A 20,346-nucleotide genomic window follows, 5' to 3' on the forward strand; every position below is an offset into this window, starting at 1 on the left:
CCTGCCTCCTCAACACTAACTTCTCACCTTGTTCCTCAAAGTCCAGCTCAAATTTCAACTCTAATCACACCTACCACCACTTACTGAGCTCTTACTATGTACCTAGTACTGACTTAAGCACTTCACAAGGACGGCCCTCCATCCACTGGCCCCACTGCACAGAAGAATAAATGGACAACACAGAAAGGTCGAGCTCCTTTGCCTCCACCCAACCTCCTTGAACAGCTACTTCTATTAGATTTCACACCGTTTCCTGTCTTTATGTCTTTTCTCTCCTTAATCCTTGAGCCTGGAATATACTTTCGCCAGTACCCAAAGTGCTCCAGAAAGTGAAAGTGAAGTGGTTCAGTTGTGTCCGACTCTTTGTGACCCCATGGATTGTAGCCCACCAGGCTCCTTCATCCATGGGATTTTCCAGACAAGAGTACTGGAGTGGGTTGCCATTTCCTTCCCCAGGGGATCTTCCCAACCTAGGGATCGAACCTGGGTTTCCCTCATTGTAGGCAGACGCTTTACTGTCTGAGCTACCAGGGAAGCCCCAGAAGTGCTCCAGAAGTCAACTCAAAAAAAAAAAAGTGCAGCTTCCTCTTTTGAAAGTCAGTATAACGTAGGTGTCACAGTTAAGGGCGTCAACTCGAGCTAACCTACTAGGATCTGGATTCTAGATCCAGCACTCACAGCCCGGGTGAACGTGGAACAAAGGAATCTCTCCGCATCTCTGTAAATCTCTCAGTAAAAAGGGAGAGTAACAGTGTTGATACATAGAAAGCGTTTGGAGCAGTTCCTATCATAACGTGAGCAAGGCTACAGTGAACAGTACGTGACGGTAATTAGTAATTCCATATTCTCTTTTCATACTGGTGATACTTGATATGTTTTATGGCATGAATCAATGGACTGTCTTTTATTTATTTATTTTTTTAAATTTATTTTTTATAAATAAAAACAACTAAAAAGTCTTTCTCAGCAGCTCCCCTTCGTATCTAGAGGGTGTTCAAACATGGCTGACTAAAATGACAGAAACCTAGAATGTAAGAAGTGAATCCTTCTATGACTAAATTGTTCCTGACAGAAAAGGTTTTTAACATTTTGCAAGAATGTCCAGATTATTTGGCAATAGGAGAAATAATTTTTTTTTAACAAGTTAACATGTTCTCAGGCATGTGAAGGAAAAAATGTTGGAAGTAACATAAGACACTTTAATTATTCTACTAAATTTTTTCTCTCTAAAATGCAATAGCAAACATTTGCTTTGGGGTGGAGTGTTTTAAAAACTGAGCTGTAAGGGAAAGGAGAATCCACCGAAAGGACTCTGAAAGGCACAGAATGCCCTTCTTTCTTAATTCATGCAATTCAAAGCTTTAGTCTCGCCCAATATGAACTTTCAGAGTTCTTTTTTTTATAAATTGGAACAAAAAAAAAAAGACACAAACCCTAGGGTGATTTATCTAAAGGACAGAGCTAGAAGTAGGACCTCTAATTACTTAAATACTGAGACCTCTAGATTAAAACATTAAACCTCAAAAGCTTTCAGCCGAAGGGATTAAGGAGATTAGAATGGGCTTGACAAATTACCACAGGGTTAGGGGGGTGGAAAAAAGCAGAGAAAAAGTAGGCCAAGCTTAAACAGGGAATAAAATGAGGTTCAAGAAAAATCTAATGACGTGTGTGGACCCTGAGCATCTGTGGGGAAGGGGGGTGGGGTGGGGAGTGTGCAGGGAGGAGGGGAGAAGGGTCGACCTTGGGGTTTCAACAATTAAAAAGGAACAACATTCATGCAGAACTGCTTAGAAAGTTCTTGGAAAATGTGAATGTGCTGCAAAGTTAACCTTGGAAAATGATTTTCAAATAGATCTTGGCAACTAGAGAGGAGAAATCCAAGGCCAAAAACTAAACTTGTTATGATAACACGAAGCAAGATCTTCTCTTTAAAGGCATGCTGCTTAAATATCTCATGCATATCAGCCACTCCCTCCAGAGCCCCAGTCAAGACCACTAACTGGGTCATCAACAGGACTCCCCTTGGAATATCTGGTTTTCTGTCCCTGAAGATTATCAGCTGGCTGAAAATAAAACACAATTAATCCAGAGAAGAGCTGCAACGACTCGGGTGGCTCTGCGAGAGCCTGGGAGAGCACACAGCCTGGAAAGATTCTAAAGCAGTGAACGTCTCCACCTTGGCAGAGGCACAGTGTGAGGGACCCAGGGGGGATCCAATAACCCTCTGCAAACATCTCAAGTGTGAAAACAACAAAGAGGAACAGGAATTTCTTATCCTGGTACCAAATGTACTTCTGGCATCATGAGAAGGAAAGTAAAACCTACGAAGAAAACAACTCCAGTTAATACCACCCAAAACGACGTTCCAGGTTCAATCGTAGGCTGTCTTCTTGCTCTTTAAGCAATTCTATTCTTTGCACCAACTCATTTCTAGCAATTTTAGAGCTCTTTTTTCAAAAATATTTTGCTTCTGTTATTTAAAATGTTTCCTTCAGAGTTTAAACAGTTTCTTCAAACTGAAGAGGAAAAAAAAAAAAAAAAAGCCAGGATCAGGAAATTAAAGGTGGCAGCATCTACTCAGTTCTAGCTGGCGAAACAGAAAATCTGATTTTTCACCAGATTTCTCCATTTTGTAAATATTGGCTCAAAGGGGAGGAAAAAGAGAAAAAAACACATTATATAGGCAAAACAAAATAGTCTGCAGGTCCAGTCTAGCCCTTGGACTGTTTGCAGCTTCAACTCAAACTTGTCAGTCATTTGCCACTATTTTTAAACTTCTATATTTAGATATTTGGGGATCTAAAAGTTAGCCAAGCAGATACAGGTTAGTCACTATTCATTATTTCTCATAAGTAGAAAGTACTCTGCCTCAGACTCTCAACATCCTCGAAGAACTGTGCAGACCTTTTTCACTCTGCCATCGTTTTTCTCACAAACATGTAAGTCACATAGGTCTGCCCAAGTTAACTGAGCTCTAGCTCATGGAATCTAATTTAAATTTGCAATAAAAGAGCTACTGTAATACAAATATTATTAGGAAACTGAGTGAGGCTAAATAAGTTTGTATCAGAATCTTTCCCCCATGAGCCTGAAAATGTTGGAGACTCAAGGAAAAAAGGGCTTCCCAGGTGGGGCTACCTGTCAAAAGAAACTGGAGACAGAAGAGACACAGGTTTGATCCCTGGGCAGGGAAGATCCCCTGGAAGATGGCATGGCAAACCACTCCAGCATTTCTTGCCAGGAGAATCCCCATGGAAAGAGGAGCTTACAGTCCACAGGGTCACAAAGAGCTGGATACGACTGAAGTAACTTAGCATGCAAGGAAAAAAGAAAAAAAGAAAAAAAAATACATGAGCTGTAGAGAAAGCGTGTGTGTAGGCTTGCGGGCGCTAGCCCGTTATTTCTTCCTTGTGGTTCCTCTCATGTCCTGCTCAGCACAAGCAGACTCACCAATTCAGCAGATCTTTTGGTCTCAGGGTCCACATGGGAGACCCCAGGACCCCCAAGAAGGGGGCTCTTCTTGTGGCTTCTTATCAGTCCTTCTGAAACAGTTTCATTTCCAGGCTCTAGGAGAAACCTTGTGAGAATCAGCTACAAACACTTGAGTCCACCTGTACACTTGCTGAATTTTCTATGATGGGGCCCAGGAATTTTTATTTTTAGATATTTGTATTTTTAACCAGCTTCCCCCAGGTGATTCAAACCTGCCACTGAGTTTCAGAATGAATGCATAAAATGAATGCACAAATTCCCTTTGATCTACAGTCCAGGGTTTATAACCCAAGAAAACTTCCAACGGTCTCTGTACATCATGCAGCATAAACCACTGGCATACTTGCCCTCTGCTTGGAATACTGATATGGTTTAACTCCTAACACACCTACTGTAGAGCCTGGATGCTGCTGTGCCCCCAGAAGGCAGGCTGAGATCCTGTCTCCCAAAGGTGATGACAGTAAGGGGTGGGGGCCTCAGGGAGATGCTTAAGTTGTGAGGGTAGAGTCCTCAGAAATGGAATTGATGCCTTTGAAAAGTTTCACAGAGTATTTTGAAAGGAAAATTCTTTTCTAGTTATCCAGCCTTGTAATTAAATAATTTTGAATAGCCAAAAAAAAAAAAAAAAGTTTCAGAGAAAGTCCTAGCCCCTCCCACCATGTAAGGAGGCACCAAGAAGGCATCCGCTGGGAACCCAAAAGAGAGCCCTCATGAGAACGTGACCATGCTGATGGCCTGATCTTGGACTTTCAGCCTCCAGAAATGTGAGAAATGAATTTCTACAGTTTACAAGCCATTCAATCTGCGGCATTTTGTTATAGCAGGTAGCATGGTCTAAGGTAACTTCTCACTTTCTTCAGTTCCACTCACCATTCAGATCTCACTCAATACTTCCCCTGAGGAGTCTTCCCTGAGCACCTACATTCTAAGCCACAATCCCCCTTTATGGATCTTATAATAGTTTTTGTGTTGTGTTAAGTCACTTCAGTCGTGTCCCACTCTTTGCAACACCATGGACTGTAGCCCTCCAGGCTCCTGCTATCCATGGGATTCTCCAGGCAAGAATACTGGAGGGCTTGCCATTTCTTTCTCCAAGGGATCCTCCCAAATCAGGGATCAAACCTGCATCTCTTATATCTCCTGCATTGGCAGGTGGGTTCTTGACCACCAACGCCACAAGGAAGTCCCAATAATAACAGTTTGCAAATTCCCTTATATGATAGAATTAGATTAGATCCACTTACATTATAGGGCTAATAGAACCTGCCAGAGTTCTCACACATTGATCTGAGTGGTTATTTGAACAGTGTCAGTTTCTAACTAGATAGTTAAGGTCCAAGAGGACAGAAATCACCTGGGATTTGCCCACCACTGTAACCCCATCCTCAGCACCAGGCTTGCCATACTCCAGGTGCTGAAGATATATTAAAGTACGGAACTAATGATGGGACATGGAAGGGGGGAACTTAACAATACTCTGAGTGATGCATCAGCAGGATATACACCATCGACATAGCAGAAGTGAACCTCTTAAGGGGTTCATAACGGGGAAGTTCCTCTTTTCAGAGTATAAGATAGTAAGAGAGCTAAACAAGAAAGTAGGGAAGACTATGCACGAACACAAAGGGAATCATTTATCACAGTTTTCCACTGTGGATTACTCCACGCTACGAGGCCGGCGGTTTACTTAAAATGGAAGGTGTAATTTAAGAGTTGCCATGCGTTAAGGTAGTCCAACAATGAATTCACAGCTGCAGGTGACACCTGAGTCTTGAAAGGAGGTTGAAGGATTTGGTATCAGAAAATGTTCCCAAATGATGTCATGAGAGGCCACAGCAAAGAGCAATTGCTTTGCAGAAATGAGAAACCATCAGATCTCAAAGCCAGATTTCTCTGGAGGGGAATGACGTAGGACCATATGAGCATGTAGCAGCAGAAGCAAATTTAAACTGACAGTAAACTTTGCTGGGTTCCAGGGACTTATTTTCGTAAGTTAAGATACTTGAAATACAAAAATAAAAATACAAAAAAAACAAAACAAAAAAAAGATACTTGAAATATTTACACATACACTTCAAACCTTGAGTGGAAAAAATAGAAACCTATCATTTCCCTTCATCTATAAGCAGATTCTCACATTTCCAAGATGATCTCTGATTTTTTTGTTGCCAAAGACCCAGTAGGACCCCATTTCCTCCCACCCCTGAGCTTGCCACAGGTTGTAGAACTGAGCCAGGGAAAGCCCGGTTGAGGGCCTCTTCAGCTGCACCTGCCTGGTCCCCAAACTTCAAACCCTCACTACATGCAAACACAGCCCAAATTTATTTCCAGTGCTACGATGAGATTTCTTGTGTGTTATGATTTCCATTCATCTTGTGTGAAACTTCCAGGATTTAAGCTATGTCAAGTGGTTCAAAATGGAGTCCCAGTGACCAGTGTGAACGTCTGTATTAGTTGTTTTGAAAAGTCTACCATAGAATCATGAATGTCTTAAGAGCAAGACCATGACACCCACAGATAACTCCTTAAAATGAGCCCACGGAGCCAAGCAACTGAAGGCTCTCCCCGGGAGGACCCGACTCCCCTCCTGAGAGCCGGTCCATGGCTGCTGGAGGTTCTGTCCCAGCAGAGGGCAAATTCTGCTCGTGCTTGTCCCAAGACCCATGGCTGAACCAGAGGCCACTGCTCATGCTAAGATGCTGCCTTTCTGGACTTCTTGGAGTGGTTCGTCATCCCTTTTCCTATTTTTCCCATTTGACTGACCTGTGCCATGTGCTTATTGAATGCTGGCTCCATTTCATTTATTTCCAATCCTGTGATTCTTACCCCACCACAAACACCCAGTCTTAATGTTTTCTCTGGGCTGGTCTACTACTGACCATGGTCAACGTGTTCTGTCTACCTAGATACTAAACGGTATCTCAAACATAATGTACGATCTACCCAGAGCTCCTGGTTTTCCCTCGAAACCTGTTCGGCCCAGGTCAACTCCATCTCTGGAGCAGGTATCATCTCACCACCCAAGCCTTTCTAGTAGCAACTTCCTCAGGCCTTCCCTGGTGATCCAGTGGTTGAGACTCCAAGCTCTCAATGCAAGGGACAAAGGCTCAATTCCTGGTCGGGGAACTAAGATCCCATTTTGTTGCAAGGCATTATTGCCCCCATCCACCCCCCCCCCCAAAATAGATCCTTCCTTGATGTCTCACTTTCACTCACACCTCAAGCCCACTCACATCTCCATTCAATCACAAAGCCCTGCCCGATATATCTGGAATCTGTCTGCTTCTCACCACATCCACTACCGTTATCCTAACTCCAAGCCATCGGCATCTCCTAGCCCCACAGTCTGGCCTCCCTACTTCGGTCACCTTTGTCCCTCCAAGCCATTCTCCACCCAGAAGCCAGAGTGATCCTTTTCAAAAATAAAGAAAGCAGATATATCATTCTCTTGCTCAAGACCCTCCAGTGGTCTCCGAGAATATTTTTTTTTTGAGGGAGTAGAATTGCTTCACAATGCCGTGTTCATTTCTGCTACACTATGAAGTGAATCAGCTATATATATGTCTCCACTCCCTCTTGACCTTCCCTCCCACCCCTTCCCACCCATGTAGGCCACCACAGAGCATGAAGCTAAGTTCCCAGTGCTATGCAACTGCTTCCCACTCGCTATTTTTCACGGGGTGGTGTGAATATGCATCAGTCTTAACCTCCCAGTTCACCCCACCCTCCTTCCCCTCACACATCCATTCTCCCTGTCTGCACGTCTATTCCTGCCCTGCAAACAGGTTCACCTGTACCGTTTTTCTAGATTCCATATATATGCATTAATACACAGTATTTGCTTTTCTCTTTCTGATTTACTTCTCATTCTGACTTGGGGCTTCCTTGGTGGCTCAGATGGTAAAGAATCTGCCTGCAATGTGGGAGACCTGGGTTCCATCTCTGGGCAGGGAAGATCCCCTGGAGAAGGAAATGGCAACCCACTCCAGTATTCTTGCCTGGAGAATCCCATGGACAGAGGAGCCTGGTGGGCTACAGTTCATGGGGTGGAAAAGAGTCGAAAAGACTGAGAGATATCTTATCTGATTTCCTTACTTTGCTCCATGCAGATATAAAAAGCAGAAGTAGAAAGATGGTAGAACTGAGAGTTTAGTTAGAACTGAGTAGTTAGTTCTACTAGCTAAACTGCTCTGCTACTAACTAAACTGTAGCAAAATTAAGTGCCTTCACCGTTCTATGCTTTATTTGCAAAATGAAAGGGCTGTAGGTTTTTTAATATATATGAGATTCTAATATTCTGAATCCAGTATACAATTTAACATGCCTACCTCCGTTTACTCTAATTCTCCCTTTCAGTAAAATGTGTTTCATCAGTCCTGCCTCTAAGCACAGCTCCTCCAGCCCAAGGTCCACGCTTAGGAACACTCACACAGAGATGCCTTGGTTTTCCTCTCACTCTCATTTGTTCCCTTCAGGTAGAAATGCACTAGAAAGGAATCTCAGCCTTCCATCTGGGCAGCTCCATCTCTGATGTGGCAACTCTACAGCTGGAAGGCATCCACACGAGACGGCAGAGTTCTGGCTGTACCCTCAGATGGGTCATTTCAAGCCGCTATACATCTTCCAGTTGACATAAGACTAAAGCCAACATCGCAGAGAAAAACCCAGCACAGACTGTGTGTTCTGGCCTCTGTTTAGTCCAAATGTTGACCCGGTGGTAACTTTTTTCCCTGTAGGATTTTAGGAGAGACTAAGTTTTAACAGTGAGCATGACTCATCCCAGAAGGAATACCATCTTCTAGGAGAACCAACTAAACTATACAAACTCAGTGTTTCCCATGAAATGGAAGGACAGACATTAGTAAAGAACTCATACATATGCACGTGGTTTGAGAATTAAGGACTCCAGGCAGACGAGATGACTTTCCCATTTAGGTCCGTTTTTAACAACACGGTTTGATGGAAGCAGTAAGGAAGGGGGAACAAAGAAACAAACCGCAAAACCCTCACACTTTCAGAAAGCCAGGAAAGGAAACCTCCTCCAACCTGCCTTAGGACAAATTCAGCAAATAAAGGAAAACCACTTAGCCATGCCCATGTCCCTTCCCGTAGCTCTATCAACAGCCAACTTCCCCTTCTGCCCTGGTATTCTCTGCGCTTCTGCACCACGGCCACAAACAGCCCAAGAGGTTGCTTATTTTCTTGTTCTACATTCAGAGTTTACCTGCTCTGGGGTTAGCTCCCTGCTTTTCTTTCCTGTCCCCCACCCTCTATGCTTTTCTTTGGTTCACCAGAATACTAAAATTTGAGATTTTTAAATCCAATCTATATGTCTTAAAAACCAGAAAGTATTGTCATCTTATTGGGTCTACGAACTGAAAATAAATAGTAAGTCTGTGAAATGCAAGATCTTACTTAAAAGAGCTAAAAACAAATCTAAACTCTAGCCAGAGAGCACCAGCATTCCTGCTCCCCAGACTGACTCCCCTTCATTACAAGTTCTTTGCCCAGAGCCCTCCATCTGCCCGAGCCTCAGCCCCATCCTCCTATGCCACCCACGCCGCCCAAAGGCTCCAAGACAGTGGGCATCACAGCAGCCACTGGCCTGACAGCCCTGCTCAGAGGCCGGACGGAGCTACCACGTTAAAATGAAGGCTGACTACAAACAGAGGCTGAAGACCAAATGTTTACCTCTACTCATTTGCTGATAGCAGATTAAAAAAAAAAAAAAAGAAAATCCCATTCTCTTATCACCAAATCTATGGAGGATTTCGTTCAGTCCAAAAACGTCCACTCAGAAAATATGCAAGAATATGTACACTTACGGCTGATTCGTGTTGTTTTAAGGCAGAAACCAATACAACCCTGTAAAGCCATGACCCAATTAAAAACAAGTTAAAAAGAAAATATGCAAGGGCCACCTAATGCGGTCCTATGTTTGAAATATGTGTTAAGTCCAAGGAGTTTTAAGACCCTGGAGACATCTCAACTGGCCTTATCTTTTTTTTTTTTTTTTTTTTAAACCAAGAACGCAAAATGTTATCTGCCATCCTCTCACCTAAAAAGTCTACAGGAAAACCTGCTGGCTGAATTTACGTGGGCTCACAATCTTAAGGCTGAAGTTTGAGACTTCCTCTGAGATGCACCTAGTAGCAGACAGTTTTTGAACTGTTGTCATGTGTACAGGCTGACCTTCACACTAGCCTGTCTTCTCTCTGGGGCAGGGACCCACTCTGGGCTTACCCATATGATTGGGCATTTGGTAGACAATGCAAATATTTGCTAATTTGTCTTAAAATTGTTTTAAAGCAAATTTAGTTGCTTAGTTTTCTTTTGGAAGGAAAAAAAAAAGTCAAATTGTCCACTTACCTTTTTTAAAAAACTAGGAAAATATAACAGACCTTATTTGATAAATAAAGCAAAGAAAATTCCAATACATTCTTTCTGAATTATAAGGAGGGCTGACTGATCATAGGGGTTTCCCCAGTGGTTAAGGATCCGCCTGCAATGGAGGAGATGCAGGAGACATGGGTTCAAACCCTGGGTCGGGAAGATCCCCTAGAGGAGGAAATGGTAACTCACTCCAGTATTCTTGCCTAGATAATCCCATGGACAGAAGAGCTTGGTGGGCCACAGTTCACAGGATCACCATAAGTCAGACATGACTGACCACAGGAGGAAGGACCTCTATTCTTCTCCACCTTCATTCTCTGCCCTTCCCCACCGCTCATCCCAGCACAAAATGTTCAATAAATGCCTCACAGCAGTGAATGTGTATAACTTACAGGGTTAAAGGGAAAGTTCTGCCATCCTCTCCGACCACCTCCCCGGCCCCCAGCCATTTCTAATTTTTCTTCAGCCTGCAAACCAGTCACATTTCGAAGATATCCAGAGACACTCCAGCTCAAGAGTTAACTATGGCCAGAATCCTAACCTCTTCTAAACTACAAGCTGAAGTCCCAAAGAAACAGATTTTCTTCCTTCAAGATAAGGGTTATCTTTCCAGCTGAGGATCCTGGAGTCTTTTTTTTTTAAAACCTTCCAACACTGGTATCTGGGTGCACACACAAGTCTTTGAGCAATGGGTTTGCAAATTAGAATGTCTATACATGCAACTGAACCACAGGCTTTACCTTAACAGATAAGTGCTAAAACAAATTGACTTCAAACATTTCACTTTGCCCTACGAATGTGAACTTGAATAACTGCTGCTAATTTAGAACTGCAGTGCTAGGACGGGTGCCCTGATTCTCCTCATTCAAGCACCACACTGCCGTTTGTCAAAAGAGCAGAAAATGAATTTTTTCTTTATTGAAAAAGAGTGTTTTGGTTTCGTCAAAAAGCCATCGTTGAATAACATTCTGTATTATATTTGTGACTCACTCTCAAATGAGATGTCACCACACCCCCACTCTTCTTTTGTAGGTGGTAAATAAAATAAAACAGAAATTTAGTTTCAAAGTTTCTTACAATTTACAGGGAACAAATCTTTAAAAATTAATACATTGCCTTCAACATTTTGACCTCTTGTTTTTATGGTTTGGATCTGAGGAAGAACTAACTGGGGCAGAGCATGTATCAACCAAAACAATTGTTTTCTTTATATTTTCTTTAATGAAGTCAATGCCCCTGCCCCACAAAGTCAAAAATATCCAAGACAGCTCAAAACCTTTCTGAAACTTTCATGATAGAACTGTTCTCTGCCTTGACTGGGTTCCGGGTTGTATAGGTATATACATTTATCAGGTGTACACATTTTTCAAAACAGAGTAACTGTCCTCTAACCAGCTCTACATTTTACTGTATGTAAATCATGGCTCAATAAAAAGATTTTTCAAAACCTCCCACAAATCACATTTCAATATCTGTCATCAGTAATCCACCTCGGACCTGAGTTTCCTGTATGCAACAAGATCCTAAAGCCAGGAAGGAATCTCCCTCTACAAAGGCCACAGACACCCCTGCCCCGAAACCTCCAGAACACTACCCCTCAGATCTTCCTTCCCGCAGGAATCGCCCCAGATATGAACTTCCACTCACCTCGACTGACTGAGAAGGCATTTTCAGCTTTGTGAGCTTGGCTTTGGCAGGCACTTTTAAGTCTGATTTCTCAAAGGTCTGCTGCCGGTACTCCTCCGGCAGAGGTTTCAGTTCAGGAGACTCGCTAGGAGCCTGGTCTTGACCGTCCATGGGCCGGACATAAGCCGTGGGCTTTTGCTGCATTGCAAGGCTTTTTGAGGGGAGGGAGGGCGGGGGGAAAGTCTGAGAAGGTGGCTGAGGGGCTGCCCCGAGGCTGGCCACTGTCACTGTGCCGTCTTGAGGGGTCTCCTTATCATGCACCTTTACCGCGAGGTCCTTGGGAGACTTGGCCAGGCAGTAGCCTTTACTGCTACTGCTACTGCTGGGAACTTTGCCGCTTCCCTGCGTCCTGGGAGCAGTCTGCTGGTTGGAATGTACAGGAGACAAAGGGGGCACCGGGGAAGGCAAAGAGAAGAGAGGCGAAAGCTCCCTCTCTGGAGCGGAGTCTGTCATCAGGGCACAGTGGTCTCCCTCAGCCCTGCGGTCACCCTTTTTGTGATGACTAGAGCCGTACCCCTCCTGACCGAGGCGCTCTTGGGTCAGGTGCTGGCTGTCCAGTGGGCCGTAGCTTTTGACGTGGAGACTTGGCATTGGTTCCATTCTTGGCTGTGCCATCTTTGGGTGGTGGCCGATGTTACCAGCAGGAAGTGGTCCACAGGCAGGAGTGTTAACGGGCTGGTGGTGGACACTGGTGTGCAAGGAGTGGGGTGGAATGCTGCTCCCCTTCTCAGGAAATAAAGGGTATCTCGGCTTCCCCAGCCTATTTTCGGAAGCATCCAAGCGCTGGGGGTGGGACTTGCTACTGAGGAACTCCTTCATCTCTTCATAGTTTCCCAGCATGTTCTGTATCCGACTGGATAGCTCATCACCTTTCTCTGTCTGAAAAAAGAGAAGACAGCAGAGTTAGATACTAAGGGACAAAGCAAGAAGGGAAATCACCATTTAGTAAACCACGTTACATAATGCCATTAGAAAAGAAACATCTCAATATAATGTGTAACACAGAATTTAACATGCAACTTCAACTCAATTCCCCTGTTGAGAAGCCTGCCATGGACAAATATTACTAAATACAGGACACGAACATTACAAAAGAAAACCACAAACTTTGATCATTTTGATTAATGAGGTTGAGAACTTTTATATTTTGTTTTCAAAAACAATCTCTAGGATAAATGTCTTATTTCCACAGTTGCGACCCTTGTTCAGACTCACTTTCAACACAAAGTCAAACATGCTGATAAATCGGACTTTCCCGTATTCAAGAAATACCTTGTATGGCTCTCCAAAAAGGGGGATCTTTTCAGAAAATGCCTCTTTATCTTGGTGAGCTTCCTGGTTGCGTCTTTCCTTCTCTCTAATTCGAAGCAGGTTTCTGTCTTCATTGTACAAGCTGCTTCAGACGCCACAAAAGAACAGAAACAAAGTTTATCAGTATCCAAGCCTTGCTGCGTACGCACGTTTGTGAGGGAGGCAAGGACAGCTCGGAAAGCTGTGACAACAGAGAGATAATTTAAAGAAAGCCCAAGGGACCTCCCTGGAGGTCCAGTGGCTAAGACTCCAAGTTCCCAGTGCAGGGGGCCTGGTTCGATTCCTGGTCAGGGAACCAGATCCCTCATGCCGAAACAAAGAGCCTGCATGCCAAATAAATAAATAAAAACAAATACTAAAAAGAGAAAGAAAGAAAGCCCAAGTGTCTCATCCTGCTCCTAAATTAAGGCCACAGTCAACTAACTGGCTGTGACCCTCCAGCTCCAGTCCTGGCTCTGGAAACCTAAGCATTCATTTTGCCCGCCTGCCTTTGTGGCTCAGGGCTGACTCCAAACGGAACAGTCTTTTATAGTCAGTGGGGGAACCGAGACAAGATTAATGATATTTTTGCTTCCAGTCTGCAAAATACCAGGTAGAGGTGGAAGCTTTACATCTGAAGAAGTCAGCAGGATGTGAACTTTAAAAAGGCTGTTTTCCTGGATCAGTATTGTACATTTTGGAAGATTAAAATCAAAGGGCTTATTTCATAATTAAAAGATTACCAGGCACCCAAAACAGCATTTACTTTCTTTTCAGCCCACTCTCCTGGAAGTGTCTTAGCATGTAAACCTGAAAAGATAATTTTTATTTCTCATTTCAATGTCAAGGATGGGAAAATCCGATTTTAGATGTCAGCTCTACCACAGAGAAACCTATAATCTGATGGCCGAACTTAAACCACATAAAAATGTATCCTAAATCATCAGCCCTGGCACCAAAGGGGTTAAGATCTGTCAAATCACAAAAAAATGGAAACCCACAAGAGTGCAGTTTCAGCGTATAAACCAGAAGTGGGCTTGCCTTAGGTCAGAACTGAGGCCAGGCCATCCCAACCCCACAGGTGATATGGAAGAATAATGAAAATAAGAACTGTTAAGAAGGGGCTTTCCCTGGTGGCTCAGTGGTGAAGAATCCACCTGCCAGATGCAAGTGACATGGGTTCGATCCCTGACCCAGGAAGATCCCACGTGCCTCGCAGCAAGGAAGCCCATGGACCACAACTACTGAGCCTGTGCTCTAGGGCCCGGGAGCCACAACTCCTGGAGGCCAAATGCCCTAGAGCCCGTGCTCCACAATAAGAGAAGCCACTGCAATGAGAAGCCCACGCATCACAGCTAGAGAAAAGACCACGCAACAAGGAAGACCACACACAGCCAAAAATTTTTTTTTAATTATTTGAAGAAAAAAAAAAAAACCATTGGAAGACTTCTGCCCTCATAGACGTGCTTTAGCATATCTACTGAACCGTTCCCCCAGTTTATTATCTGAATAAATCTAAAAATATTCAGCTGTCTCTCCAAGGCACTATGGGCCTTAAAATTCTAGCCTTGCTGCTGGACACCCTCCCCTCCACCCCCTTTCTCGGTCTCTCTCAGGACTTCTCTGATTTTCCTGACCTGAGCCTAGTTATTGGTCTCCCTGCCTCCCCCATGTTGCATCCCTCTAATTTAGCCTTCTCATGGAAAGAAATCTGACCTAAGGCTCTGGTTAAGTGTTCAACGGCTCTTTGCTGCTACAGAATCAACTCTCAACCCTTGCTTTGGCATTAAAAACTCCCCCATGATCTAGATCGACCCCAAAAATGACCTCGTTGCCTGCCAACTGGCCCATCATGTGCGTTCTACCTGACAGCCATGTCCATTTCCCAAACACATCTGGTCAAGGGCACCCCCCTGTTCTAATCCCCCCAACCCCAGAACCCCCTTTCACTGAAGGATAACCATTCTTCCAGGACCCGTGTACCCACAAAGTATGATTCTCCTGCAAATCACCTCTATATTCCAGGCACACCAGCCTACTCCCTGCTTCTCACTGATATTGCACACTTTGATGCTTTCATTTTCATTATATGAATTTCTTCTGCTTCTCTCTCAACCACATACACTAGCCCCGATTTCCAACTACCAGTAACTATCTGGAGTGACTCCAATTTCACCCACACTCAAGGCTTCCTCCAACCCACCTAACGATATATCATGTGGTTCTCCCTCTCTTTTCCCCTTTCCCCGTGAAAAGAGGAAGACCCATCATAACAGAACCTCTCATATTTTTCTGTCTCCTGGTGCTAATGCAGAGCACTCTGCATAAAAGCTAAACACTCAATGTTTTTTAATTTAAAAGGAGTCGCTAGGCTTAACAGTGTATTACTTGTAATTTTTTAAATTTTAAAAAGACACGTGTAAAAACAGTGTTTAAAAAATTATAATCACTAAAAAATGACTCTGCTATTTCTAGCCTTTCAATCTATAGGTTGGGGGAGGGGAATGGCATGGTAGAGGCTAACCTACCCAGTTCAATTCACTGGGATGCAGTAAAGAATTACCTGCTTGGACCACGACAGCACAAACTTTTCCTCGATGATGGGGTATTTTGATATCAGATTTTAAGAGGACAACAATGTGACCATTTACGTGAGTCAATGTACTGAAAATGCTGAAGGAAAACTAAACCAAAAACTGACTTATGGAGTCTTCTTTAATGAGAATCTGAAACTCACACACTTGAGACAGAGTTATTTCTGGGTGGCAGCAGTGCACTGGACCTGTTGACCACTCCAGAATTCCTGCAATGGTTTTATGACTTTGGTGATCCTTGTTGGCTGAAAAACAAGGAAAAGAACCACGTAGCATTAACATCCAACTATGGGAGCCAAGTTTAAGCGGGTTGATGAGAAAGCAGCTTTTCCTTCAAACTTGCTTCACGGCCACTTTGTTTTTGCAGGGAGGGGTGGGGCATATCACAAGTCCTCGATGCAACTTGAACTCCCAAGCTTCTCTTCTGCAAAGCTACCTGGTACAGACACCCCACACGGGTGCACGGAGAAGGGGACGCAGCTCTGCAAGGGTGTCTGCAAGGTTCTCCCTTGTCTGATTCTGCTGGTTACATCAATGGAGTTTCTAGAGCCTGATTTGCTTATGAGTGTTCACAGCCCGTGGCTCTGTTAAAAGAGCTCTGCCCACTTCTGAATAACTGCTACCTTTCTTAAAAAAGGGAACCCTAAATGACAAAATTCTCAGTCCTGGATTAAACACTGAGCATGTGTAATACCAGTGCCTTAAACTAGTAGGTTGCTCAGGGTCCTTGCTTAAGTTTCCTGTCAATTGCATGCACGTGAAGACAAGCTACACTGGTTTACAGTTACAAAAGTATTTTAAATCGATCATTAGGGGTTTTACCATGCTTCTAGATTTTTATTCCAAAATAATACAAGCTGCTACATAAATAATGAGAAGAACCCAATTTTACAAAATTTCAAACACTGGCTCGTGACTCAAAAACTGAGGCGCATATCTCCTACCAGGAAGAAATTCTACTAAAGATTCTGCTTAGTTAAAGGTTTTACTTCATTAATTTAAAAAAAAAAAAAAGTTCAAAAGCCACACCCAGATTTCACTGGCAGACATATGTAATATTAGAGCAAATTTTTTTTTTTCCTTTAGGCTTTTAAAAGACTTTATTGGGCGCTTTTATTCCTCCATGTCAGTTTTGAGATGAACTTTGAGTATCTTTTTTTCTTATTCACCATTACCCTTCAACTAAGAAACCCAAAATAGTGAGGTGGGGAAAAGCCATCCCAGGTGTCACCGGTAGGATGAGTTTTATATGGTCTAAACTTGGTGAGAGAAAACTCACTCTCACCCACACTGTCTGCTGGGCAACTCCCTCTTGGGTCTTGCTCACCAAGGCCCCTGGGCAGGGCAGAGGAAGGCAGAAGAGACAGGAAGTGACCAGTCCAAGCCCCAGAACAACACAGGGTAAACTGTGAGCCCTCATTTTCTCTAGCATGTCTACTTTCTTGTAACTAACAGGATTTTGCCAGTCATACCGGTGCCTTTCTGGTTTACTTGGCTTTTACTTATTAAGTTTGCAGCTGGAAAAGACACTGATGCTGGGAAAGATTGAAGGCAAAAGGAGAGGGGGCAGCAGCAGATGAGATGGTTGGATGGCATCACTGAGTCAATGGATGTGAACTTGAGCCAACTCCAGGAGATAGTGGAGGACAGAGGAGGCTGGAATGCTGTAGTCCATGGAGGCAGAGAGAGTCAGACAAGACTTAGTGATTAAACAACAACGAAGTTTCCAGTGGCTTAAGGAATGATTTGTTAAAGTCATCGTGCACATTTTCTCATGAATATCTTCTTTTTCTTGGTTTCCTGTTGAAATCGGGGGAAGTTTACATTTTAAAAACATTAACTCAGTGAGTAGCATGAGTAAACCATTGTTCAGCATCTTACACATCACTGGTTTTAAACCAAGGTGCAGCAAGGAGGGGGTGGATGGAAGAATTTTAAATGAGGGGATTTTAGGAAGCAGTAAATGTCCTACGTGATTCATAAACTCTGTAATTACCTTTGAATAATTACAAGTTGACTACCATTTCTCTTAATTAAAGGTGGCAGTTTTTCCTCTGGCATGAAGGGGTGGGGGGGGGGGGGATGCATTCTTGCTTTCACAGCATCACTTTATCCCTACATCAGTCTTGTTAGACTTGATCACTATTCACATCAAGTGCCTTACAGCTGGTCCTTCGTGTCTGGAGATGAGGAACTCTCAGTCTTGGAGGGACCGTAGGAGGTCATTTCCTATGAGGGACTTGAGCACCCGGGGATTTTGATGTCAAAGGAGGTCCCGGCACCACGCCCAGCAGACACCAAGGGACGAGTTCCCCTTCACTGATTTCTTCACAGCTCTCTGCATTAGACAAGAGGTACTCAAACTTCAGTGAGCCTCAGAAGCACCAGGAGGACTTGTTCAAACCCAGACCTCAGAGACCCACCCCCAGAGTTTCTGATTGAGTCAATCTGGTGTGGCACCTGAAGTCTGCATGTTGAACAAGTTTCTATGTGGCTCTGGAGAGTATGAGAGAGCACAGTCTTCGGGGGTTCTATAACTGCTTCAGGCTCACCCAGAAAAATAACAGTGAGGCTGAGAGGGGCAGAGCCAAGGACAGCCCTCACTTAGCACAGGCCAATCAGCGGGCACTGCTTTAGGGACATCGCATCAGTCTATATAATATTCACAACTGCTCTGTGAGGAGGAGACATTAACTCTGTTCCCCAGGTGGGAAAAAAAAAAGGTTCAGAGATGATCTTGCTATTGTTAATATTAAATGGTAGACCTGAAAATTCAAGTACAGGTCACCTGACACCAAAGCCTGTGCTCTGAATAACTGTTTAGCTAGCAAAGCTTTCAGGCTGCACAGAACAAGAAGGCATGCTAAAGTGTGCTCATTTACAAGCAGTCATCATTTCTTACTGGGCTTCCCAGGTGGCTCACTGGTAAAGAATCCGCCTGCCAATGCAGCAGACACAGGTTCGATTCCTAGGTTGGGAAGATCCCCTGGAGAAGGAAATGACTACCCACCTTCAGGATTCTTGCCTGGGAAATCCCAAGGACAGAGGAGCCTGGCGGATCACCAAGAGTTGGACATGACTGAGCACCCCTGAGCACGACGACCCTGATGCTGGGAAAGAGTGAAGGCAGGAGGAGACGGGGATGACAGAGGATGAGATGGTTGGATGGCATCACTGACTTGATGGACATGAGTTTGAGTAAGCTCCAGGAGTTGGTGATGGACAGGGAAGCCTGGAGTGCTGCAGTCCATGGGGTCGCAAAGAGTCAGACACGACTGAGTGACTGAACTGAATTTAGCATGCATGCATCACGCATAATTCCTTATAATCCCTTATCTCAGAGAGGTACATATCAACAATTCAGGTATTATGCCTGCCGGGGGAGCCTCTTGGAGCCATAAAACACATGTTTAGTTAAACGTATTCACACAGGTCTGTCCCTGCCTAAGGACTCAACAGTGGGCCCTGGGAATGGGAGGAAGGGAGGAGGGAGGGAAAGGGAAAAAAAGAGATGGTAGAGGTGGGTAATGACAGCATGAAGTTGCTCTTCAAATTATAAAAACTGTGCTACAGTGCTTATGTTAGAGCCTTTTTTAATTTACAGATTTAAGGTCACTGACCCCATAACAACCTCTGGATTCACAAGTCATCTCTAATGTGTTCAGGGGCTCTTCACATTAATTTCTTTCAAGAACAGGCTGTAAATAAACTTGCACTAAAGTAGCCATTATATGCCTGATCCTGGGCTCCGCTCCCATTAACTTCTGGTCGGCTGACCTAGGCCATATTCTTAGGGCCTCGGTGCCAGCTTTCTGGTCAGCCCAGGAGTCCCCACCTGTGGGGAGAGAAACAAGTCACATGGTGATTAGAAGCGGTTGACTGCATTCGAAAACAAGCCCACGTGCTGAAGTGCCCCGGGCGGGGCGGGGTGCAAAGTCTGACCACCCAGCAGATATTCATGAGTTTCACCAAGAGTGTGCAAAACCATTCCTAGATAGGGAATTACTTAGCAGTAGCCAAGTTCTTAGGGCTTCCCTGATGGCTCAGCTGCCTGCCAATGTAGCAGTCGCCAGTTCGATTCATGGGTCGGGAAGATCCCCTAGAGAAGGAAATGGCAACCCACTCCAGGATTCTTGCCTGAGAAATCCCACAGACAGAGGAGCCTGGCGGGCTACAGTCCACGGGGTCGCAAAGAGTTGGACACGACTGAGCAATTGAGCGACAACAAGCAGCCAGGTTCTTGGATTACACGCTATTGTCCACTGTCTGAAAGGTTCGATGCGGATGTCTCAGAAAGATTTCTGCAAAATGCATTAAACCACCACCTCGACCACATTTTTTTTTTTTTAATTAAACGAACTAGAAAGACCAATGGAGGAAGAAACCACAGGCTTCAATTTCCAGTGTCTGGAGAGCGAGCAGTGACATATGAGATCCATGAGCCATTACTAAGGTGGGCTGCATCCTAGATGCTCTCACGGACAGAATTCCAGCCCTCTCCATCAGGAAGGAGCCCAGGAACCTGAAGGAAGCTGGGAAAGCCAAAAGCTGCCAGGGTGTGCTCACTTCCAAAGAGGTTGGGGAGACCTCTGAGGAGGTCAAAGCTGCCCAGTCAGCGCCCGAAAGCAGTCACTGGGTCAACCCCACGCTGAGGCCTGTCAGGGCCCATTGACTCCCACCTTTCAAACACTTCTCCTTGGGGGTCTGGGCCCATGTGCTAGAACACCGAGATAAAAAGAAGAAACCACAGCTCTGGAAGGACTGGTGAGAAGTGAGCCCTCTCTTTCTCGCTCCCGTGCACTAAAAGAAGAAAAGAGCCTGCCTATATGGAAGAAGGGGATGAGTCTGGGATGCTGGGCGCGCTGCCGTCGTCTGGCTGGAAGCACCTTCC

General features: G+C 44.4%; 1 protein-coding gene across 5 annotated transcripts in view; it reads right to left on the reverse strand.

Moving 5' to 3' along the window:
- Positions 1 to 20,346, reverse strand: part of AFF1 (ALF transcription elongation factor 1) — a 192,990-nt gene that overhangs the window by 84,456 nt on the left and 88,188 nt on the right. For 3 of the 5 annotated variants that reach the window (XM_061145566.1, XM_061145562.1, XM_061145564.1), the window contains 2 exons: positions 12,844 to 12,967; positions 11,533 to 12,450 (listed from right to left, as the gene is read on the reverse strand). In XM_061145566.1, the coding sequence (XP_061001549.1) occupies positions 11,533 to 12,450; positions 12,844 to 12,967 (1,042 nt within the window). The remainder of the gene's footprint in view (positions 1 to 11,532; positions 12,451 to 12,843; positions 12,968 to 20,346) is intronic. The other 2 variants (XM_061145563.1, XM_061145565.1) reach the window with 1 other exon arrangement.

This window comes from Dama dama, chromosome 6 (assembly GCF_033118175.1).
Source record: "Dama dama isolate Ldn47 chromosome 6, ASM3311817v1, whole genome shotgun sequence".
NCBI classification, from domain to species: domain Eukaryota; kingdom Metazoa; phylum Chordata; class Mammalia; order Artiodactyla; family Cervidae; genus Dama; species Dama dama.